The 25,606-nt window shown below is 44.3% G+C and overlaps 1 protein-coding gene across 6 annotated transcripts in view; it reads right to left on the bottom strand.

Moving 5' to 3' along the window:
• The window catches only part of Pmfbp1 (polyamine modulated factor 1 binding protein 1), a 59,435-nt gene extending 44,417 nt beyond the window's left edge, over nucleotides 1–15,018 (bottom strand). For 2 of the 6 annotated variants that reach the window (XM_021170694.3, XM_021170690.3), the window contains exons 1-3: nucleotides 14,680–15,018; nucleotides 12,735–12,795; nucleotides 8,105–8,260 (exon numbers count right to left, since the gene is read on the bottom strand). In XM_021170694.3, coding sequence (XP_021026353.1) covers nucleotides 8,105–8,260; nucleotides 12,735–12,795; nucleotides 14,680–14,759 — 297 coding nt within the window. In that variant the 5' untranslated portion in view covers nucleotides 14,760–15,018. Of the gene's footprint in view, nucleotides 1–8,104; nucleotides 8,261–12,050; nucleotides 12,107–12,734; nucleotides 12,796–13,265; nucleotides 13,425–13,586; nucleotides 13,936–14,679 lie in introns of those variants that run through there. The other 4 variants (XM_021170695.3, XM_021170691.2, XM_021170693.3 and 1 more) reach the window with 4 other exon arrangements.
• Between the last annotated feature and the right edge of the window lie 10,588 nt (nucleotides 15,019–25,606).

The raw sequence follows: 25,606 nt of genomic DNA on the forward strand, positions 1-25,606 counted from the left end.
TTCCACAATAGGGTGACACCCTCAGGTTCCTCTCAGAACCAAGAGCAATGACAATAGCTATACTGTTTTTTCAGTCTCTTGGACTCTACTTAAGGCATTAAAAAAGTGAACATTTCTATCGCTTTATTAAACTTTAATAATTTATAAATGATAAAAAATCCAGCCATTGATAAGCATGCAACTTGATAGTTGAGCTATATTTATAGAGTTATGAGAGTAGGCTGTGAAGATGACTAAGTAAAGTGACTGCTATATCAGCATAAAGGCTCGACGTCAAATCTCCAGATCCAGGTAAAAATCAGGTGTTGTCATGAGGGTCTGTGGTGATAGCACTGGTTAGTGGGGAGACGGCAGGGACAGGTGGGAATAGGCAGGTTACCCAGTCACCACTGCTTAGATCAGTAAGCTCTAGATACAGTGAAGACCTTGTCCCAAGAGACAAAGGAATAGTGGAAGATATCTCATGTGGCCTCTACATGTATATAGACATATGTACATGTGCATTCTAGGTTCACACACACAGGCATGACATGTGTGCGTGTGCAAGAGACAGACAGACCCAGGAAAGATACTAGAGAACAGTAGAGTGTGCTTTGTGGGCAAAAGTACCACAGAGCAGAGTGAAGCAGACAGGGGGATGAGATTGTTTCAGAATAAAAGTTCTTATGGAAAAGTTTATCGAGAAGGTGGGTGGAGTCCACACGGGAAGGAGGCAAGAGAATAAGAACAAAAGACCCAAGTAGCTGGAATGTTCCAGAGACAGAGAACAGCAGGTCTATAGACAAGGTGCAAACCCGCCCGGTGGGATCGGAGATCCCTGGAGAAGCTCCAGCCATTGTGCGTGTTTTGAAGCAGAGACTGTAAAGGCAGAAAAGCAGTGCCAGAGGAGGTGAGAAAAAGAACACTAGGTTCTGTAGGGGGAGGAGGCCACCATGATGTCCCCAGCTTCATTCAAGAGGTGACAGTCCACTAGAAAGTACTGTGAAGGGGAATGACACGATCATTTGTAGAGTTTATGAAGGACGCATGGCCTGTTCAACTGAAAGTCAACCGTAAGAAAGCAAAGAGGAGAGACAGCATGGAGACTATTGGAGGGGTCCAGGCAAAGAGGGAGAGAGGGGGTGTGGGACAAGGGTGTAGTAACGGAAGTTAGAAGTTGATGAATTCTAGATATATTTTGAAAACAGAGCTGGCAGAATTCACTGTTGGGTTAGATGTTAGACTGTGGAGGACTCATGGCCATCCAAGACAGAGTGATTTTAATGGGTCAGCCGGAGTCACTGGAGAGATGGAGTTTTAATGAAACTGAGCTGAGACCCTAAGGAGAAGGGCAGTGTAGCAGAGGTAAGGTACAGCCCAGCTCAGAACCAGAAAGACATGCTGACTGTGTGAAGCCTGTCTCACCCACACACTTCAGAGTTGAGAAGATGAACAAGAAATGGACCACCATTGTTGCCAGCAACAGAAATATTCCGCAGAGACAGGGTGAACACTTGGACCAAGAAACTCACGAATGCAGCTTCAGGGGAGGCGATGCGACTTCTCGCCACACAAGGGTGAAATTTGTATTTACAGCATGTAGCTATAATTGTCTATGTGTGCATGAAATACTGTTAGGTGTTCTCAGTTTTCCCAAGCTAAGAATGTTGCTATTCCCTCTGTAAATGAGGTTTGGAGAAGAGGGAGTTTGGGATGCATGTGCAAGCACAAGGGTGTGTGGGTGACTCTCTGTGTCTGTCTCTCTTTGTGCATGTACCTTCACACGTAGGACACAAATGTGTGTACAGGGAAGTCTCCAAAATCCCAAATTTTCTTGTCTATATGGTTAGAGGAACTATTGGAAGCTATGTGGGAAAGAAAGTTCTTGCAGCTAAATACTTAATGTAGACTGAGTTAAAAGGAGGTGTGAACATAACTGGGTTAGGGTTGATTTTGAAGGACTTGCATCAGGGAAGAAAATACCCCCGAGCTCCCTGTTAGTTTTGCTCTATTTATTTATTTTCTCCCTCTTGGCTTTTTTGAAGGCAGACCAATTGCTGAGGGTTAGGACCTTGGATCTAGTATGTGATGGATTTGGATCTGCTTGTCCACTGCTGGACATGGAGGTCCCAGATGAAAACCAGCTGCCACTGCCTAATGCATATTCGCTCATTACATCATCATCTCCTTGTTCTTATATCTCCGCTTTGCTCTTCATTGTTCAAAAGAATGAGAAAAACATTCTTTGAGAGAAGCAAAATTGTATTCCAGGCACTTCCTCCCCGTACCTGGGGATGCCAGGAGAATTCAGAATTGCTTGTTGGCTTTGAAGCTTCCTGTGGGTATAGAACGTCTTCTTCCAAGGGCTGTGTATGAAGCTCTACACCCTGGCAGCAATCCTAATGAGCTCTGAGTCACTTCTCTTCCTCTACAGGTCACATGGAAATTTTCTGGATTTTACTTTAGTTTCAGGTAACGCGATGGATCAGCCAGATAAAGGGGGTATTTTGAACTCTTGCAGCCCATAGCAAACATAGCACCTGGACTAATATACCTGATTACGAAGGTCTAAGAACTGCTTAAATCCATAGAAAGTCTGGGATTTTATGGGATGGACATTTGTACATTAACCTATGGGTTTGGAGAAACAAAATTTAAAGACTATGAGAAATATCTAAGAATGAGTTCAGACTTACTAAATTTCTACTTATTTGTCTCTCTATATTTAAAAGTTTATTCTTAACTCTTGATAAATGTGAAATAATACACGATAGGCTAAATTCATATTTTACTTGTACGTGTGCAAAAGGACAGATTCAGAAACTCACCACTATACTTTCTATTGTATATGTGTGCACACGTGTTTGTGTACACGCATGTGGGTATGCACATGTGTGGGGCCAGGGGTTGACATTAGGCGTTGTTTTCTTCCCCAGTTAACTCTTCTGAAACTGGGTCTCTTACTGGATTTGGAGCTTGTCATTTTGACTAAGCTACCTGTGAGTTCCTGATCCCGGGTGTTGGGTTCACAGATGTGTGCCACCACACCCAGCTGGAACATGGGTGCTGGGATATGAATTCAGGTCCCTGTGCTTGTACTTTACTCATGGACCCTCTCCCCTAGTTCCAGTCTTCTTAAAAGTTTTTTCCTAGTGAAGATACGGATATTATATTCTTCCTAGACTTTTAATTTGGGATCTGGGAAAAAAAAAAGCCAAGTGAGTTTGAAGTGCTTATAGAAATCATATTAGCTCTTTAAGTGACTATCCAGCGTGGATAAGACTCTTGAGGCCATCTGGTCTACCAGATTTCTCAGCTAGATTTACACCCTTGTATCGGCCACATGAAAAGCTGGGGATGTCTGGCTGCCCAGAGGAGCTGTTTCCATATTTAGTCAACCTTTCAGCCCCACTGTGGACCAAGAGATTAGAGCTGTTGCTCCCTCCTTGCTTATGAGGCCACTTGATCACAGAAGGAAATTAATTGGCCTGGCATGATTCTCTTTTTGAAAAGTCATGTTGGTTACCACCCAATACTTTGTGCTTTTGAAGTTGCTGCTAATTGATTGATGTTAAGTTCTATATTTTCCCTGATACTGAAGTGAAGCTGACAGGTCTATAATTACCGGGATTGTCCTTTCTTCCTTTTTAAAAAGATGAGCACTTCATTTACCCTTTCCCCCCCCCAGTCTACAGGGACTTTCTTTATCCTCTTGAGTTCTCAAAAATTATCACTAGCAGCTATGTAATAACACCTGCCAATTCCTTAAGCGCTCTTAGAAGAATATCATCAGGCCCTGCTGATTTGCCTAGAGCTGGCTTTTCAAAATACCTTTTAACCCCTTACTCTCTCTTCAGCTTGCATGCTCTGCTGTCAGAGGTTGGCATTGTTCCCATAACTGTGTCCCTGTTGCTCTTCTTTATCCGTTTAAGAGCTTAGAGTTTCTCTGTCTTTTCCCCAGTTGTTATGGACTTCCTTCCCAGGCTTTGAGGTGCTGAGTGAGCTATTCCCTGGGAATACTAGGTTAGCCTCTATCCGTTGTGAAGCTTGTCTGATGCTTCCTCTGTCATCTGTAAACTATGTGTACTTTCCTTGTTGAATGCAGAAGAGCTGTGTACTCAGTGACAAGCATTTTATTCAAATGAATATTTGTGGTTTAGACATTCTTCTCACAAGACCTCTGCTTACACGGGATCCATTTTTTTTTTAAATCCATTTGGAATGATTTTTCTCTCCACAGACAAATTCCAAACATAGGACGAATTTCCCATGGCTCTTCCTGTACGCTTCCCCAGTCCTAACTTCATATGCAACTAAGAAATCAACACTGGTGGGGCATTAGGGATGAAACTAGATACCTTATTTGAATTTCACATATTTTTCCATTAGTTTTTATTTTCTGTTCTAGGATCCAATTCAGGACCACACATGGCATTGAGCAAATTCACTAAAATTGCCTTTATTACCGATGGTTCAAAATGATATCTTACCATAATGCTTGCGAGGCTTCTGCTAATCTTTTTTTTTTTTTTAAAGATTTATTTATTTATTATATGTAAGTACACTGTAGCTGTCTTCAGACACTCCAGATCTCGTTACGGATGGTTGTGAGCCACCATGTATGTGGTTGCTGGGATTTGAACTCTGGACCTTCGGAAGAGCAGTCGGGTGCTCTTACCCACTGAGCCATCTCACCAGCCCCCTCTGCTAATCTTTAGATACTCAACTAATTAGCTTCACTTGAAAGGATAATGTTTGTTTTTATATCTTTTAATGCTAAGAATGCTCTCCTCCGTACATCTCCAAAATTACTTCAACAATAGGAGTTCCAGGACATTGGCATGCTCCCCATTGCCCAACATAAATAAAACCTGGGTACATTGCTATTCAGGGTCTTCTTTTTCTGATTATTATTTATGTGGTCTCAGCTTGTCTCAGCACATGATATGTATGTTTCTGAGTTTGCATGTCTGCGTGCATTTGTGTGGAGGCTACCAGTTGATGTCAGGGCACCTTCTTCAGTTGCTATCTACCTTGTTTTGAGAAATGGTCTTCCACTAACATGCAGATTTCCTATTCAGCTTGACTGGATGCCTGGCAAGGCTCAGGGGTCCCCAAGTGCTGAGATCATAAGCATTCACTGCAGCAGCATTTTCTAGGAGTACTTTTTAGTTGCCACTTCTTATATAAGTTCCAAGGATTCAAACTAAGGCCCTCACACTTATGTATCAGAGAGACATTTATCTATGGAGTCATTTCTCCAGCCTCTGACTTGTTCTTAGAGATGTGTCTTGCTGCGTCACTCAGGTTAGCCTACAACTTGCTACATAGGCCATGGTGGTCTGAAGCTGGTAATCCCCCTACCTCAAGCTTCCTAGCTCTGGGGTTTCAGGTGTGGACGACACCAGTCTTTGATCATAATGTTATTTTAATATCTCTGTTGTTCTTTCTTTTCTTTCACTTTGAGTCACTTCGACTAGGATGATGGGGTATAAGGTATGAATGGAAGGAAATCGTCTTACGGTCAGGCAAGTACCCAAAGGATGCCCATAGGTTCTGCACCCTGGCTACCCTACTTTCAAATAATTCATTATCTTAAAACAATTTTCTTTTAAATTGTAATTGTGTGCATATGTGTACCCGAGTGTGGGTTTGTGCGGGTGAATGCAGTACATGTGGCGGTCAGAAGGGGGTGTCAGGTGCCCTGGAGTTGGAGTTCTGAGAGTTTGCTTGCTGCATAGCACTGGGAATCAACTCCAGTCTTGGGTCTTTTGCAACAGCAGTGTGCTCTTAATGCCTGAGTCATCTCCCTAGCCCCAGAACTTCATTCTTGCTGCCACAGTCTTCGTGTTTCTGGATTTTGGAGTCTATATTCTTTGATTTACAGGGTCATGCATTTTTCTCTTCCACCACCCAGCTACCTTCTGTCTCTTTTATTACATATAACATCTGATAGAATATTTTACTTTTCTCTCTTAAACGTGGTCCTCAGTCATGACCTCCTGCCTATTTCCCCAGCTCCTCATCAGTGTGAGTCCAAATTCCAGAAAGCCTGGTGTTTCTCCTTTGTCAACATAGTACGTTTCCCAGGGAAGGCAGGTCTTAAAGGGGTTTCTAGGAGATGAGGAGGTCTGAGTGTAATTGTGTATTTGTATGCATAGTCTGCAATTTAAATTTTGTGCTAAGTGCTAGGGGAAAAATAAAGAGAGAGAGAGAGAGAGAGCTTGTTTTAAAGCTTGTCTCAAGCTGTTAGACCTTCTCCTAGGCAATTAGAATAATAAAATGCAATTTAATGCCTTTCTCCTTCTAAGTTGCCAGATGCACTTATAAACCACATGGCTTTCTCTGACTGGGGCGATAAGTAAACTCACGACAACTCCAGTAGAAATATTCTAAAATGTTAATATTTAGAAAGAAATTATGATCATCTTTCTGAGATTGATTTAGGGAAACCAGTGGATTTCCTCCCCCTTTGTGACTTCCTGAGGACGGGGTGGCCAGGCCAGTAAGATGAGGTGAAATTGTTTCATTGAGAGCATAGTTAGGCAGCTGCAAAGAATAATGTGAGGTTTCTATGGTCAATTGATGAGTCCTGGAAGCACACTGGCAGACTCAGTGCGGAGAACCCAGGTCCTGAAGGACCAGAACACGTGGCTACCCACACAGCAGCTGAGGGTCTAAACCCAGGGTTCCAGCAAATGCCTGTGCAACCTCTAACTTCTTCACGCTTACATGCGACCCAGTTTATAAACAGAAAAAAGCGACCACACATCTGGTCTCCGATTTGTGTTGACAAATTTGAAGATGGGTGTAAATACTTCAGGTTTAGAGATGCAAAAGAGAAAGGGAACTGAAGGTCAAAGCGAAATTGCTCAGTTGGTGACCTGCCTAGACTTCTTGGTTAGTGTGGACACAAAGTCAGACTTGAGAAAGATGGCCACTCTGTGAGGTCTGCCCTTTCCACTGAGAGTGACTTTGCTTGGGCTGTGAAATCGGGCCCTGTAATAAGCCACTGAGTGCCAAGTATTATAAGTGGGTGGTGTTTATAGAAAACTCAGACAAGTTGGGGACTGAGACAAGGGAGGGAGAGATGTAGACCAAGCTGGTTAGAACGGTCCACTGGGCTCGGTCCCATTGAGAAATTCTGGGAGAACACTAAGAGCCAGCCTTGAGTTAACTTGGACTAAGGGGGAAGGGATATGGCTATTTGATCAACTTCTCCCTATTTGTTATTAGTTAAGGACTCTCTGTCACGTTAGCCTATTGAATGACTGGATTCTAGTCTCTAAAAGAACAGCAGCAAGGCAGCACAGGTGTGGTATTAAGGCTCGAAGCCAATCATTAGATTGAGCTCGGGGGTGAGGGTGGGAGTGGGTGAGGAGGGTGTCCAATGGAGGAGCTGGAGAAGGGACTGAAGGAGCTGAGGGGGTTTGCAGTCCCATGGAGGGAGCAACAGTGTCAACAGGTCTGGCCCCCTTGGAGCTCCTGGGGACTGGACCACCAACCAAAGAGTACACGTAGAGGGACCCATGGCACTGGGCGCATATTCGGCAGAGGATGGCCTTGTTGGACATCAGTGGGAAGAGAGGCCCGAGGGTGTTCGATGGCCCAATGTAGGGGAATGCCAGGGTGGGAAGATGGGAGTGGGTAAGTGAGCACACTCATAGAGGCAGGGGAGGAGGGATGGGATAGGGGCTTCCGAAGGGGAGACCTGGAAGGGGATAAACATTTGAAATGTAAATAAAGAAAATATCCAATACAAAAATAAAAGGAACTCCTCTTGCATGGAGGTGCCTCAGCGTAGGTGCAGTGGCTCTCTCATTGCCATGGCTAGTGTGGAAATTTGTCTGAGACCCAGCCTTGTATTTTCTGGATGAGCTAAATCCAGATAAGGAAAAAGGATGATACGCAGTATCTCAATAATGGTAGAAATGACTAGATTGAAAAAAAAAATCCCAAAGTCAGGAATAGTTTCTTTTGTGTTGGAGTATGTGTGGTATATTTGGTTCCCTTGATGCATGCTCAGTTAGTACTCTGAGCGGCCCACAGTGGAACGTCCCCTCATTCCCATCAGAAGTGACAGTGGTGGAGGGAGCAGAGACAGGCCAGCTGCCAGGTGCCTTACGTGGTTGGCTTTCAGCATCGCTTCCTCCACGCAGAGCTGGTTCTCTTGCAAGGTCTTCCCCTGCCTCTTGCAGACATCATGGAGATTCTTGATGTCCAGTTGTAGGCTCAAGAGCTTGCTGTTTAGGTTGCTGACGTCCCTGTCTCTCTCCCCAGCCTAGGCAGCCAGAAAAACAAAAGCATCAATTAGGAGTGATTGAGAAAAACCGCTTGTTTTTCCTTCACTTAACGGGCTGACAGGGAGCTGAATTCGCTGGAAATTTGTTTATTGAGCCTGGGCTGTTATTACTCATCTTGGGTAACATTTACACAGGATCCATTTGTGAGGTGTCGTAGAGCCTTGCATTATTCAGACAATTACTTATTTATATTAATTAATCTTTGCCACACTGCTCTGGGTGTATCAGACAATTCCCCTGCTTTACACGAGGAAGCTTAGAATGATTCCAGGCACCCAGAGAGCTGTCTATAAATATTAATGGTTCTACCACTGATGAAATAAACATATCGAGATGTCAAATGAACTTGTCAGGACTACAGTGAATTAGTGATAGAGTTGACGAGGGAGTCTGAGATCTCTTTAACTTTCTCTTTATCCATTAACCAACCCCCTCTTGTCTATAAACCTAATGCTTTTCTTTAATGGTGTTCACCAATGGGAGCAAAAGAGCAAAAGAGAAAGCCCCAGCCTGATCAGTAGAATCTCCTTGTCTTTGATTAGGAGTTAGAAGGGTTAGCTAATTGTTGCTAGGTTAGAACCGAAAGGAGTAATCGAGATCAAAACAGACTTGGTAGGAAGTAGCAACTTGGGTGGGGAGGGGGTTGGGTATGAAGCAATGGCCAATGGGCTCTTCTTCGAGTATGGGTAGTGAGAAGCACTCTGGGATGCTCTGCAGGGCTTCCTTCCTAGCCCTGTACTGCTGCTCTCAGTCACATCTCTGAGGAAAGATAGAAGAAAGAGGAAAACTCCCAGGCAAACCAGCAAACCGGCTCCTACAAAGGTCTCCGGGTGACGATGTTAGCCTGATCCTACTGGAGACGGCAGAGTATAATTGCATCCCAGAGCTGATCTTGATGAGTGGTAATAAAAGCTGAGCAGGCCAGCCCCATACCAGAGATGTCACTGGCCGAACACTGCACCATGCCATGTGAATTCCCAAGCACTTCCATTCCAGCCCTTGGTGTTTAGAGGCGAATTGCCCTCAGTGGCCTTAAAGCAACTGTTTTTAAAAGGGAACCAGGGAAGGATACTCAGTAATGGGGCAGGGACCTGAGCCACCTTTCCCAAGCCTTGTAACTTAGAAGAGCCAGGCCTCACTTTCCTTTTCACGGAGGAACCAGGGTTCTGCCGACCTATCACACTGACTTGGCTTCTGAAATACACGGACCACACGGCACGCATTCCCTTGGGAACTTGAGAACCGAGGTGGACATAGTAAATCAGGCATTTACTATGGACACTCCATCTAGGAGACCTCCGAACAGGCCAAGGTGGGCCAGAGGACAGTGTGGGAACCGGAAGCACAATGACAGAGTACCGGGAATCCACGTGGTTCCCAGAAACACTGCTGTCTCAGCTGATTCACTCCATTTCCATTTAATACCTGCAGGTTTTTTTTTTTTTCCTTCTCTTTCTTCTTCCCACTTTACAGTTTAATTAGGTTAACGGCATGGCTCTGTCATTAAAAGGATTTCATTATCTCAAAACTCTCCCTCCTCCTCTTTTAGCTCTTACTCCTCACTCCTCACTTTCAGAAAAATAACAGTGGATGTCAACTGCCCCGAGCATGTAATTACCATTAAGACAATTACTGGGGACTCTCTTAAGCGAATCTGTGTAGAGTGGTTTTTTAAAAAAAACAAAAAACAAAAACCAAAAAAACTTGGCATGTAGTCACTGTTTTCTAACTTGAAAACAAAATCCATGATCCCAGCAGGGAGCAGTTGCTTCACCCCTGAGTGCTTTCAGTTTCTTCTCTCACGGTGCAGTCGTGCAGTCGGAGGGATGGTGTGGAATCCTGGGGGTGGGGGTGGGGTGGGGAGGGAACTGGATGCTCAGGACAATACAGAATCATTTGTATGATCTGAGGTAGACAATAAGGCCGTGCTTGTCTTATAGGAGAGTCTGAGATTGCTCTGCACACCATTCTCGACGCTGATCTTGTCTTGAGTTGAGAACCATGTTCTCTGGTTGCTCTGAAGGAGCTGCACCTGCTGAGAGCTCAGACAAAGCCAGCGAGACACAACTAGGGCATCCCCAAGTCAACAGTTGAACACACTCTCTCAAGTTAGTGAATATAACTTTCTCTCTCCAGGTTGGGCTCCCTCTGAATAGGAAGCCTAATGTCACTCCATTCTCCTCTACCTTCAGGACCTCAGGGCTGGGCCTTCAGCATTGTCTAATTTGGATATTTAGGACCAGCTTGGAATCTCATAGGAAATGCCTTCATTCATAAAACAAGAGGGCCGGGGTAAATCATCTTCCTTGGAAGGTTCTCTAAACCGGTTGAATAACAAATGTGTTTTGCTAGATGTCAGATGAAATTTGCCTCTCAAATAAAAAATGTGACCATTCATTGCTAAACAGCAAATCACCCCAGTTTCGAGGTAGCAGAGCGAGAGTAAAGGCACACCAGGCGCAACCAGCTGCTCTCCGGCATCCATTTTTAATGCAGTTGGTTGTAAGAGGAGGCTGTGCTCAGAAACTCAAGAGGCGCGTTTTCATGGGGGTCCTAATGAATCTAATTTCTTTCTAATACCTTGCTCCAGACATTAGCTGTGAACTATTTATAATCCTATGTACTTTATAGAGAATGAATTCCAGGCAGAGGCCTTCAGAGTATCAATATGCATTAGGTATAGATTTGAGCTGACATTTCATCAATCATAGCTCTGTAACCGGGACTAGAGATAGGAGATGAACCAAGGGTTTAAATGTTGACCCTTGGGCACGCTGTCTGACAGCATCCTGCATCTGAAGTCGTTAGTGATGGCTGAAATAGCTAACCAATGCAGCTAGGTGAAGGAAGCTTCATTTCCATACACTGTGGATTCAGATACCCAGTCTTACTGGTCCAAGATTCAAACCTACCCAGAATTCCATGACGTTGGCCAAGCTACCCATTCTGAGGCAAAGTAGTGAGTGCTAACACTGCAGTTGCTTCCGTGATCGTGGTAATCATTAGAAATTCAGCTATTTAATGACAGTTGATTTTGTATTGATTAAATGAGCTCTTTGTCAATCAGTATGCCTTCTCAAACGTATATTTCAAGAGGGGAAGGCAGGCATTTCTCCTCTGATTAAAGGACTGACAAACAGTTTCACGTATATTCTTAGGGAGAGCTGTGTCAAACTTAAGCTCATGACTCAGCAGTGCTTGGAGAGCTAAGAACATCTAAGATTCAAAATGGTGGCATTCTCGGCCTTTAGGGACTTGAAGAGGGAGGCTTGGAAAAAAAATTGGAGTTGTAGTTCCTAAGGTAACTCTGTAGTCAAATGGTAACTCCAGCTAACTGTCTCTGGGAAATGATTTGTCCAAGGACAAAGGTCAGTCTTCAACAAATAATGGAAAACCACTTTTAACTATCACCAATACCTACAGGCATGCGGGTCAGTGGTAGATACTGGCTAGCTGTGGAATGTCGATGCTTTTTGTTGGTACTTTGTAGTTCCCTCCTATTTTGGGCCATCGTGTCCTGAGGGGCTATTCTGCTAGAAGGGAGGGCCCAGGAGAACAGGGACCTTTATGTCATTTACTTTTCGAACCTCCAGAACAAGGCCTGGTACATTGAAGATGTTCCATAGACATGTTAAAGGAAAAAAAAAAAAAAAGCCTAGAAAATGTATACCAGGCCCCTGTTCCCAGGGAAAACTAGCAGCAAGTGCCCTGTGGCAATAGTAACACATCAGGAAAGGAGCAGAAGTGTTGGTTTTAGAAGCAGCTTACTTCTTGGCGGAAGCACGTGCCACGTGAGACATCGTTACACTTATCCCAATGGACCTTTTCCATCCTATGGGGAACAATGAAGGAATACATACATAGACTTTGGCCAACACTTTATTATACAAAGCAGAAAATTCCATTTTATAGATCCCTACCAGATGAAGTGAAATGTTGGCATTAATAGGAAATGTCTGGGGCTTAGTGGTTGAGAGCAGTGGCTGCTCTTCCAGAGGTCCTGAGTTCAATTCCCAGCAACCACATGGTGGCTCACAACCATCTATAAGGAGATCTGATGCCCTCTTCTGGTCTGCAGATGTATATGCAGCAGAGTGCTCACATTAAATAAATAAATACATTAAAATATATATAAAGTGTCCATTAGGTGCTTTTTGTACACAGTACCTGATAAACTTCCTGGTAAGCATGTGAAATATGTGCTCATCATGTGTACTCTCTCTGAGGAGGCTCAGGGAAGGTGAGCAACATGGTCCAGGTCACTCCACTGTTAGGTGTGGACCCAGAGGGGCTGAGGTTCGAACCGGGGCTCTTAAATCTATGCTGTGATGTCTGCTCTCCCCATGGTGTTTCATGCTGCTTATTCCCAGAATTTGGAACCATGGAGCTTGGAAGCAATCCCCTCTTCAACAAAGATTCCCCTTCATGTGAGCAGGCAGTTGGGAGCCTTACCTCATTCTTCAGTCCCTTGGCAGTTCGTAATTCTCCTTTAAGCTTTAGCATTTTTGTAAACCTGAAAAAGTCCAAGTGTTTAAGATGGAAAAAGCATAAATGAGTCCAGCCTTTTAAAGGATATTTTTCCCCCCAGCTGGATCTATGCCCTCAGCAGGGGAGTTGGAAAGCATCTCCTAAACTGTTAACAATACCCCAACTTTCCTGCCCATCTGTCTATGTTTTCACGTGGGTTAAAACCTTTGTGAGGGAGGCAGGGCCATAGTTTTTCATCTTTCCCAAAAAAACCACTACGTGGCAAACTAAAAAGTTCTTGAATTTACTGTTCTAGGGAAGAAAAAGGGTTGAGCTGAATGTTCTAGATGTCCATGGGTCAGATATAGTTAAGACTTAGGTTTTTATGGACCACACAAGATGTATATGACCTATTCCCATAATAACTCAGGGGTTGGGGAGGGGGCAAGAAATACTAATATCCCTATCACCTAGAGAAGGAAGGAAACTTAGGCTCAGAGAGGTTAAGTAGCTTACCCAAGAGCACAAAGACTCTCTTACTACTCCATGAAGCTTGCCCGCTCATTTGACCACTATGACTATGAAATGTCCAATGATAGGACTTATTTTTGAAGCCCAGCTTGCCATAGTGGGGATTAGAAAGATAGAAATCTTGTAAAGTTCGGAGAATTATCTCAATGAAAAAGCTTCCAGTGAAACCAAAGATGGCCACACTTGTACTGGTGTGTAAGTACGGGGTGATGTGGTTGAGGTCACAATGCACTGGACTTCCTAAAATAATCTCATTCATTACGTTCTTAACTAGAGGGCTGGATGGAAGTTCCCCCAGACACTTACCTGCAGAATGGTTCCAAGAATGAGAAGCCACCAAATACTCATTCTTTGTGATAAGCTACATCCCCCATCCCTAATATAAGCCAAGAAGAAAGAATAGCTATGAGGTGTAGAACTTGGAATGTTTTATGGAGCCGTATTCTGGTTTTCTGCATTCTGGGTCCTCTTACATCTTCATGCACAGAGATGCATCATGGGAATGATGACATCGCTCCATCTTACCTGGTAAGGCTAGGTTGGGTGATTTCACACCAACAAACCCTAACTCTCAACAGCTCAAACCAAGAAAGGTTGCTTTCGCTCTGGCTATGCGTATCGTGTGGAGCTCTGCCCTACATTGTCCTTACTTGGCTCCTTATTTTCCTCAGTTTGTGGAACCCCTATTATCTAGTATGTGGTCTGTTGCCATGACGGCAGACAGGTAACATGGTGAAGACCATACTGGTTCATAAAGTGGAAGTGAAGCACCTCATTTCTGCTCATTGTTTACTGGGTTCAAAGAAATTACACAATCACACCTAACTCCCTTTGATCTCCAAAGGGGATATTAGTGAACATCACAAATAATTCTCACACTAGGCAAGCCATAAAAAGAGTAAAACCCATGTGAATCATGTCCTATCGGAAGGCCTCATCTCTTCGAGTCCCCATCTTTGCTGTAGTAAGTGACCTGCTTGGTTTGTCCTAGTTCTCAACTTCACCGCCTTGCTGTTCTATCTTGACAAACACCTTTATTCAGTAAGAACTATAAACTCTGTCTGAGCATCACACACTACAAATGTGTTCTTGAGAGTGACATTTCTCTCCAGGAAAGTCCACGGGATCATCAGCAGATGGTTCTCAAATAAAAATCGCATCTAAAATTAGGCAGAAAGAAAAACCCACACAAATCATTTTCTAGATTGCCTTCATTCCAAAGAGTATTTCGAAGGGAAATTAGAAGGCATTGGTTTCATTATTCCCATTTTACTTGCTACCAGACTGTAGCAAGTAAAAGGTCAAAGGAAACAATGATGGAATTCTGTCCCACAAGGAAGACACGGGACTCCTGTGAGTCACTTGCAATAACGGTGGTGGGCACTTCGGAAGTACTTACGGTTGAGAGGAATGCAGGGTTGTGTGGTACATTCCAGAGGCACTTGATGTGCTGTTTGCTAGGTGGATAAGAGACAACATAGAGCGAGGTTCCGAACTCCATTAGTAGTCATCTGGAACTTTCACAACGCCCTTTTAGGAGAATGGCTGACAAACATCTTATGCAGTAGGAGGCTCATCCCAGAGGGAACAGAATAGTCTTCCAGATCCCTGGTTACTGTCCTTTTGGACCTAAGACTTCTTCAATGTCCTCTCTTCTAAGGCCACTGGCTTCATGTCTTTGTCTCTTGCGTCTCTGTTGAGCCCATCACTTCTTCATGCCTCACTGGTTACGTTTGCCCAGGGAACTGTTTTCTCCATTTCAAAGTCTTGGCATCTGTTTTCAGTGTTTCTTTTGGTGACAGCTGTGCCCAAGGGAAAAATGATTCGTAGTCTAAATAAAAATTTAGAAGCCCTCAGGGGCTGGAGAGATGACTCAGAGGTTAAGAGTACTGACTGCTCTTCCAGAGATCCTCAGTTCAAATCCCAACAACCACCTGGTGGCTCACAACCATCTATAAAGAGATCTGATGCTGTCTTCTGGGATGTCTGAAGACAGCTACAGTGTACTTAATGTATAATAAATAAATAAATCTTTAAAAAAAAAACAAAACCTTAAAGGCTCATGAAGATGGACTGGTAGGTAAAAATAGTTGTCATGCAAACCTGTTGACTGGCGTTTGGTCCCTGGAATCCATGTTAAGAAAGAAAACAGCTGGATATAGGGGTGCACATCTGCAATCCCAGGACTCCTATGGTTAGGTAAGGCAGCTGGAAGCTTCCAGGGCAGCCTGGAGGATGCTACAAGAGAAACAAGAGAAACCCTGTCTCAACAAGTAGAAGGTAAAAGCTGACCAAAACAAAACAAAACAAAACAAACAAACAAACAAAAAAACCGGAGGTTGTCCTGGGTCTTCCACATGCACGGCATGGCACGCATGTGTGTATATATGCATGTGTAGTTTCATGCACACACATACACACACATACACACACATGCACATACAAAATAAATAAAACCTTAGCTATTCTAGTCATGCTGTGCTCCCCCATCAGCCCTTTCCCAGAGCACTAATGTATGCAGGCAAGAAACAAGACTTTCTCCCACTTGGGAGTCAGCTATGAACTCAGGCAGAGAAGGAAAAAATAATCTAGTTTTCATTACACAGTCTCTTTATTATGCTCCGCTCCACCACACAACAGAAACTTCATCTTAGCTACTTCTAAGAAAGGGTCGTTATTATCAGGTAAAAATTAAGCCATATTATTTTAAAACCCTTTAAAGTCCCCTAGAAACGGGACGCTCATTTTGTTTCAAGTGTCTGTGTGCTTACTATAAACCACACCTCCCAGCATGACTCCTGCACAGGTACGGCTATGCAGTTAATTTTTTGGCTAACGCAAGTTGAACATTATGAGGACTTCTAAGACATCTTAAAGAGTGGAAGTGCACAACCCTGCTTCCTCTGCCCTTTCCAGTTGCCCGGGATGCTGACTCAGTGCCTGGATCCCCAGCAGCCACGTGGGATATGAGATGCTCAGGGAGATGGAGCCGAGGTCCTTAATGATGTGGGATGACCCTGCCAGCTCTGACACACACACACACACACACACACACACACACACACACACACACACACACAGAGAGAGAGAGAGAGAGAGAGACAGACAGACAGACAGACAGAGACAGAGAGATATTTTGGTCTTATTTAAGTAATTGTTATCCTTTCCACTTTTTTGTTTCACGCTATGGAATTTAATGCTGACGGACACAGTAACCCTTGTCTATGTTCCTCGTGGAGAGACTTCTCTAACAATCCACTCTGTCCCAGCACCATGACTGGCTTTAAAATGCATTCTGGATTGGGTGCTGGAGAGGTTCCTCCGCTGTTAAGAGCCCTGTAGGGGATTTGGGTTCTGTTCTCAGAATGTACTCAGTAGCTCAAGCTCCAGGGGTTCCCACAACCTCTTCTGGACCCTGCTTGTACCACGTGCACATGGTGAAAAATCATAGAAACACGTAGGCAAAACACTTATACATCTAAAATAAAAACAAATTCTAGAGTGCATAGAGGACTGCACATTTTGTATACTGTGGACAAATCTTTAACATCAGTACATGACGTTTTCTTTTTTTTTTTCCTTTCTCTACAATTATTGTTTTTTTTTTTACATTCTCCTCCCTCCTCTCATCCCAGTCCCCTCCTCTTCCTCCCCAGTGCCCTTCCCCCTATCTACCCCTCCTCCATTTCTCTTCAGAAGAGGGCAGACCTCCCACGGATATCAACAAACATGGCATATTGCAATAAGACTAGGCACCTCTCCTTGTATTACGGTTGGAGGAGGTAGCCTGGTATGAACAAAAGTCTCCTAAAAAGCAGGCAAAAGAGTAAGACAGCCCCTGCTCCCATTGTTAGGAGTCCATCTCAACAAGCAGATCGAGCTACACAACTGTATATGTTCAGAGGGCCTAGGTCAGTCTGGTGCAGGCTCCCTGGTTATCAGTTCAGTCTCTGTGGTACCTTATGAACCTAGGTTAGTTGATTCAGTGGGTTTTCTTGTGGTGTCCTTGACACCTCTGGTTCCTACCATCCTTTTTCTCCCTCTTCTACTGGATTCTGGGAGGTCTGCCTAATGTTTGGCTGTGGGTCTCTGCATCTGTTTTCATCAGTTGCTGGATGAAGCATCTCTGATGACAACTGGCCTAGGTACCAATCTATGAGTACAGTAGAATATCATTAAGAATCATTTCATTGACTTTTTTTTTTTGCCAGTCATGTTTGGTTCTATTCTAGGTCTCTCAGGTACCCAGCCTCTGGGTCCTGGTCGTCCAGGCTGTATCAAGGGTGGCCTCCCTCTTATGGTATGGGTCTCAAGCTAGACCAGTCGTTGGTTGGCCACTCCCACAATTTCTGTACCATCTTTACTTCAGCACATCTTACAGGCAGGACAAGTTGTAGGTAGAAGGTTTGTGGCTGAGTTGGTGTCCCAGTCCTTCCACTGGAAGTCTTGCCTGGTTACAGGAGATGGCCAGTTTGGGCTTGGTATCCCCCATTGATAGGAGTCTTAGCTAGGGTAACCATTATAGATTCCTGGGAGTTTCCATTGTTCTAGGTTTCTATCTCATGCCCAAGATGCCCCCCATGAAACTAAAATGCTTCTGTAAGGCAAAGGATAGCATCAGTAGGACAAAATGGCAGCCTACAGAATGGAAAAAGATCTTTACAAACCCCACATCTGACAGAGGGCTTATTTTCAAAACACGTAAAGAACTCAAGAAACTAGACACCAACAAAGCAAATAATCCAATTGGAAAATGGGGTCCAAATCTAAACAGAGACTTCTCAACAGAGGACTCTCAAAATGGCCAAGTAAAACTTCAAGAAATGTTCAACATCCTTAGCCATCAGGGAAATGCAAATCAAAACGACTCTGAGATTCCATCTTATAAGTATAGGAATGGCTTAGATCAGAAACTCAAGTGACAGCTTATGCTGTCAAGGATGTGGAGCAAGGGAACACTCCTCTATTGCTGGTGGGGGTACAAAATTGTACAGCCACTTGGGAAATCAATATGGCGGTTTCTCCGAAAATTGGAAATCAATCCACCTCAAGACCCAGCTATACCCCTCCTGAGCATATACCCAAAGGACACTTGTTCAGCTATGTTCATAGCAACCTTATTCATAATAACTAGAAACCGGAAATATGGAGCAGTGGGCTGCGCCCAGACAGCCTGGTCTCCAGTCGAGCATGGGTCTTGAACCCCCCACCCCCCCACCCCAGGACTCAATAGATGGTGATTTCCACCTACATGGAACAGAAGGCGTTCCATCATGTCTCCTGGACCCCTGGCTCCTGTCAAAGTTACCATCCCAACAGCCCTTGCAGGAGAGGTGTGTGACTATCAGTCACACAGACAATGTCCCAAGCTTTTGGAGTTCTGACTAGACTCCACCCCCACAGTTACCTGACTATAGCCAGGTGTGCTCCTCCCCACAGTTACCTGATAGCCCAGCCCACTATAAAAGGGGCTGCTTGGCCCCTCCTCGCTCTCTTTAAGCTCTCACCTTTCTTACTCTCCTCTCTAGCCCTCCTTCTCTCTCTCCCTTCCCCCCTCTCTCCACATGGCCATGGCCAGCCTCTCTTCCTCTTTCAACCTTCTCTCTCTCTCCCTGCCTTTCTACAACAAAGCTCTAAAACTTTAGACTGTCTCTGCTTATCAAGTCCCTCTGTGCTTTAAGGATGGGTTAGGCTTTCCTCTAACGAGCCACCCACTGGAAGGCCTTCCTGCGCTCCAGCCAGGACAGGACCAAGGACTCTCGCTCACGTGGGAACCACACAGCACCCCCTTCTCTCCCTGCCCTCTCCTCCCTTCAGCCCCCAGGGATGACTGAGCCGCCCCTGTGGGCCCCCATTCTATTCTCAGCTCTTCCGTGGTGTCTAGTGGTGTCTGGGATGCCTGAGGCTGAGAACCTGGTACCTAGGACAGTCCCTTGTCCACCACCCGCTGAGCTGAGGCCAGTGGCTTCCCACAGCCAGATACCCACCAGGAGCCTAGGAAACAATCTAGATGGCCCTCCACTGAAGAACTGGTAAAGAAATGTGATACATTTACACAATGGAGTATTTACTCAGATGTTTAAAAAAAATAACAACATGAAAATTTCAGGAAAATGAGTGGAACTAGAAAAAAAAAAAACATCCTGAGTGAGGTAATCCAGACCTAGAAAGACAAACATGGGATGTCCTCGCTTATAAGTAGACATCAGCTGTTAAGTAAAGGATAATTATGCTATAATCTGTAGATCCAGAGAAACAAGAAGGGCTGGGGGTGGGACAGGACACATGATGCTTCCTGGGAAAGGGAAATAGAATAGACATTGTGGGTGTCCAGGGTCCAGGGTCTGGGGGCCAGGAATGGGTGGATCAGGTAGAGGGAGGATGGAGAGACTATTGGGAGAGACATTTATTTTTAAATGTCTCCTTCCCTCTTTGACTTGACTTGATCCTTGTTCTTTGCTTTCGTTCCCCTCCCCCCCCCTCCCTTGATACATGAGGTAGGAGGACAGGGTGAGGAAGGGACTTTCAGGTTCAGGCTTCAACAAACCTTCCTCTTTGGAAGTATATAATGCTACCAATCTTTGTTGCTGGTGATCACTGACCATGTGATCAGTGAGGAGACAGCCCCGTCTCCTCCTTTTATCTGTCTTTATGAGATGCATTCTCTCTGCTTGCAAAAACAAAAACAAAAACAAAAAACAAAACATTATTTCTGCCCCCACACATAAACCACCAAAATGGACATTCCAGTCATCCTCCTCACGGCCATAGGTAATATTTGTACTGGAAGGTTCTATGTGCCACACCCTGTTCTAGACATAAAGGGACAGTGGCTTCTCACAGTGACCTCTCCAGTCACAGCACGTGAATGTCTTTGACCGTGACCTCTCGGCTTTACTGTAGATGTGGGTGTTGTATGTTTTTCTATCTATCCAGGGAACAGTTGTCTGCCCTAGTGAGGGGACAGGAGAGTACAGACCTTTTTGAAACCATTTTAGATTTTCAGAAAAGCTGCAAAGACAAGTTACTTGGGATTCTTTTAATCTGACAGATCTTTACTCTTTCATGACCTAGATACCTTCGAAGATTATTAGCCAGTTAATTTATAGAATGATGCTCAATTTGGATTTTCCTCATATTTTCTCTATACTTAGGCCAAGGCTGTACATGTTGGTCATGTGCATCATAAGCGGTTTTAGTGGATCATATCAGGTACTCGTGACATTAATACATTTCATTCTGACAATCTTAATCCTGGATCACTTAGTTCTTCTGGATTTATTTACTGTTAACCGATTTTAGTGGATGTACATCTGAAGAGATACAGATATTTTGCATGTCCTCAAATGTCACCCACCAGTTATTTATTTTTTAGTAAGCTAGATCTCTCTTGTAAATACGATTGCTGTGCTATTCCCTTTTGTCTTTTTTTTTCTTTTTTTTTTTTTTTCTTTTGCATGGACACATGTGTTTGCATGAATGGAGATGCACGTGGGTGGGTGGCCACGGAAGCCAGAGGTTGATGCTGAGTGTCTTCCTTGATGGCTGTGCACTCTTGTCTACTGAGGCAGGATGTCTTCCAGAGGCTAGAACTCACCAATTAGGCACGTGTCCTGGGGATACCCTGCTCCTATCTGTGGAGTGCAAGGATTACAGGCAGGCTGGTATGCCTGCATGGGTTTTATGTGGGTGCTAACAAGTGTTTTCCCCATTGGCTATCAGCCCAGAACCATTACTGTGGTATTCTAACAGAGATTTTTGATTTCTCTCATTCCTTTTATGTTTACTTATTGGGGTGCCTCTGGACAGAAGGGCTGTTACCTACCCCTGGTTAATCATTTATTTGTATTGGTATGAGCCCATGGATATCTAGCTGAAAAGATGTTGTCTATCTAGAACTATTAATTTTGTTGTGCAACGGTTCCTACTTCAACCACAGGAAGTCCTTTCCTATCGACTACAAACACTTGAATAATCTCCATCACGTCTGCAGCGTGTCTGCAATGTCCATGGCCACAGCATGCAGACTCTGGCCTCGGGTTGCATTTCCTGTCCCCTTCTCCCATTTCTTCCTGGAGTTGGGGATCACGTGTTCACCCAGTTCATGTGACAGTGGTCACAGTAACTTCTTTCAGTTCTCAGCATCCTTACTTCGAAACCATTGGGACAGCAATAGTCACCTTACAGGATGGTACCAGATGACAAACAACAAACAAACAAACAAAACAACCCACAAGTGTGATTGGTGTTATATTTTTATAATGGGATTTTTTTTCTTTTTATTTTCTTCCTTTCTTTCTTCCTTTCTTTCTTGCCTTCAGGAGGGTAGAATTTGTCTTTTGTTTCCTTATCTGCCTTCAGCCTGGCATTATACAAGATTTCTATCTTGAGAAAGGATTTTCTAAATCCTCCCTCTTTTTCTTCTTATCTTAGCCCTTCTCTATCTTCTCCAAGCTTTTAAACATCCCAGAGAAAAAGATGAGGACTGTTAGGGGCAGTTGGGATAGCTACAGCAGGCTATTGTTCCTAGATGCCTGCTCTTTGGCAGGAAAGGGGTTAAAGACTTTGTGATAACTTCAATGCTGAACTGCCAAGTCTCTTAGGTTCAGCTCAGCAATCAAACTGTATAACCTAATAGAGGCCCCTGGTGCTACGGGAAACACAAGACACTGATTTATATTTTAATATCGGTAATTTCCACAAGAGCAACATTTCTGAGTGTCATTTTACAATTTCTGTCAAATGCCAACTCGGTTTTTCTTAATTCTGTTTATTGTGTCTGAATTTGCAACCTCATCGGCAATGCAGATTCTTGGCTCCCAGGGGGAGAAGAGAGTTTTCATATCTCTCTGCAATGGGAGGTCTGGGGCTGGGGGACAGAAATGAGCCTACGGAAGAATTGGAAATATAAATGAAGTGCTGTTTATTAAGAAGTGGTTATGAAGTACATTTAGCCTTTAAAAAAAGCAGGATCTGAAGAAACTAAGAGAGAGATAGACAGAGAGACAGAGAGAGAAGAGAGAGAGATAGAGACGGGGGGTGGGGTGGGGGGGTGGAATATTTGAGATCCATAATGAAATCTTTCCTCCCAGAACCAAGAACCATTTCCATATTGCAACACGGAAAACAAGGGTGAAGAGAGGCATCTGGCCATGTTTCCTAACAAGTGGCTGCTGTGTCCATTGGTAATGCAGTGTGGGCTGTGAAGGGCTTTGGTATCCGCAAAGATCAAAGGTGCAGAGCTACAAAATGCCAGATGTTGCCAGTAGAAAGCAGGAGCCTGGTTCTCTCCTGAATTCTTTGAACATCTAATAAAAGAAGAAAGCTGGTGCGGCTGGCACGGACCTCACCTTCCGGTTGGTGAGCTTAGGGGCGCGTGGTGCCTCTCTAGGCCGCCTGCTGCAGACAGGCACTCTTGCATGCCGGCAGCATCTGCTAACTCCTGCCAGACCCACAGCTCCTTTTCCTGCACTGGAAGTTTCCCACACACGTCCGTCAGGGTAACCTCCTCTAAGGAATCAACAAACAGCCTACAACTGAGCTGGTTCAACTGGATGCCTCCCTTGAATGTCACAGAAAGCCAGTAAGAGTCAGACCCGAGGCCCTCCAGGAACTTGAGTGGTGTTAGCGACCAGAATCCTTCTCTCCAGCGCCCGAGCTTCCGCGGGTCGTTTAGAGCCCAGAGCCACATGCTTTGCGTCTGGTGTTAAGACATTTTACCATCGTCCTTTCAGTTTCACATGTTTGAAATCCAACATCGCGTCTCATTGCCAAACCTCTGGCAGAAGCTGTGTTGAGTTTCTCAGTGGAGCTATCGACCACATTGACTGAAGCCGCGGCAACGTGTTTCTCCCCATCCAAAAGGGTAAAAATAACAGGAACAAGTTGTCGGAAATGAAATTTCAATTCATCCACGCCCTTTCTACACTTCTGCTGCGACTCCCAAGCAGGGATCGATAGTGTTTAGACAGCCAAGGAGATTTTTTCCCCTCTTAAAGCACCAGATCAATAGTTAAAAAAAAAAAAAATCTTGCAGCCCTCTGTATGTGTAGTAGTAAATGTGAACAAATCAGAGGCCTTCGGCTAAAGCGATTGACTGAAGGCGGCGGCGGTCCACGCTATGTAACCAAGAGCGCATCAACACACAGCTCACCGGTGAGGAGCACTGAAATCCCGTGCTTGCAGGGTTCTAATAACAAGGGAGACTTCAAAGGGAATTCCTGTACCCAAAACGAATGGAGGAAATGACACTCCCCGCCACCCTGCCCACCCCAGTGCATCGCAGCATTTGGGTGAGATGTCTTTAAGAGCTGGTGATATTCTGTAAGGATCAGTGGCCATCCTACGCACTGGGTGACAGTGAGGATCCTTGGAGCATGGCCCAGGACACTTCCTCTTCTTCCTGCCCCTTGCTGTTTTAAACTTAAGCGTGTATTTAAAGTACTTGACTACCTGTCTTTTACCCCATGATCCTACATGTGTTCTTTTCATAAAGCAGTCTGGTTTCCACCTGTTTCCTCTAGCAGTCTCTGAGTACGGCATTTCTGGTTTACCCATGATGCTTCTCACAGACCTGGTTTCCTCATTTGTCATCACAGATGTCCTCTGGGGCCTGTTTCTCCTCCTCTTTTAAATCCTATTATTCATGTGAGAGAGAAATCTGGTCAAAGCTCAATTCTGACTTTCCTCAAATGATTTACCCACGAGCAGCCTTTTTCCATTATGAAAACTTCTCTATTTTATTGAACCTTTTTATCCCGCCCCCCCAACCCCCAACTAAAGATAATGCAGTGCCCAGATACATGAGTTAGGCTGAGATCTAAAGTTGGTCTTTCAGTTTCAAGTCTGTGGAACCGATAGATGAGAGCCCTGACTACAGGGCTTCGGAGGAGCTGACGACTTCAGAGGTAAATCATGTTAAAAAAAAATAAAGCCCCCCAAACCCCAAATCATTAATTTCACTTGGAAAAGCCAATCTAGAGATTCAAAGACTGCCACATAGCTGGGCCTCTTTTGTGAAACAAAACAAAATACAACAATAACAACAACAACAACAACAACAGCTCTTCCGAGTTGTAGAACAGGATGCTGGAGACTGGGAACAGACAAGCAACAGTCTTCATTATGGAAGACTTGCTATCCTTACCAAGGGTCCCTGTGCCAACTTCTATATCAGAAACAAAATGCTGTTCTGGTCTAGTGCTGAAGCACACACACAGGTAGTACAACAGGTGCTAGGTCTTTTTTCTTTTAATAGCATTTATTATTATTTCTCCTGTGGTGATGGCCTTTGAACCCATGGCTTCATGCGTAATATGATGGCTTGAATAGGTTCGCTCCCTACAGACTCATGTGTTTGAATGCTTGGTTCACAGGGAGTGACACTATTAGGAGGTGTGACCTTGTTGGACTAAGTGTGTCCTTGGTGGAGGAAGTGTGTCACTATGGGGGCGGGCTTTGAGGTCTCCTATGCTCAAACTCCACCCAGTATGACAGTCATTTTTGTTGCCTGCTGATCAAGATGTAGAACTGAGGGCTGGGGAGATGGCTCAGCGGTTAAGAGTGCTGACTGCTCTTCCAGAGGACCTAAGTTCAATTCCCAGCAACCATAAGGTGGCTCACAACCATCTGTAATGAGGATCTGATGCCCTCTTCTGGTGTGTCTGAAGACAGCGACAGTGTATTCATATACATGAAATAAATAAATAAATAAATAAATAAATAAATAAATAAATAAATCTTAAAAAAAAAAGAGATGTAGAACTCTAGGTCCTTCTCCAGCTCCATGTCTGACTGCATGCTGCTGTGAAAATAATAAACCTCTCAAACTGTAAAGCCAGCCCCATTAAATGTTTTCCTTTATAAGAGCTGCCGTGGTCATGGTATCTCTTCACAGCAATAAAACCCTAAGACACATGCTCACCAAATGCTTTGCTGCCAAGATACCTCCCACCCCAAGACCAGCATTATTAGTTTTAATAATATACTTTCTTTAACTAGAGAAGAGTTAGTTAAATATTTATTTATAATCATGAAGGAAAGGAACTTTTCTCACCAGTTATGCTATAGACCAAACTTCTGCTTGGTACAAGTCCTCAAGTCACAGACTTGTTCTCCACAGGGGTACATCCAAAGCTCCCCCAAGAAAAGAGAGCTTTAACACAACGACTTCAAAAGCCAGGACATTAGGCAGCCTTAGCAGGGAATCTCTCCCTTGGGGGCTGCTTCTAAAGATAGAAAAAGAGAAGCTATCTGGGTGTGGTAACCTTGGGAGGGCAAAACAAGATTGTGAGGTTAGTGTCACGTCACTACAGCAAGATCTTGTG

Source organism: Mus caroli, unplaced genomic scaffold (genome assembly GCF_978045245.1).
Source record: "Mus caroli unplaced genomic scaffold, Mus_caroli_1 scaffold_10, whole genome shotgun sequence".
Taxonomy (NCBI): Eukaryota; Metazoa; Chordata; class Mammalia; order Rodentia; family Muridae; genus Mus; species Mus caroli.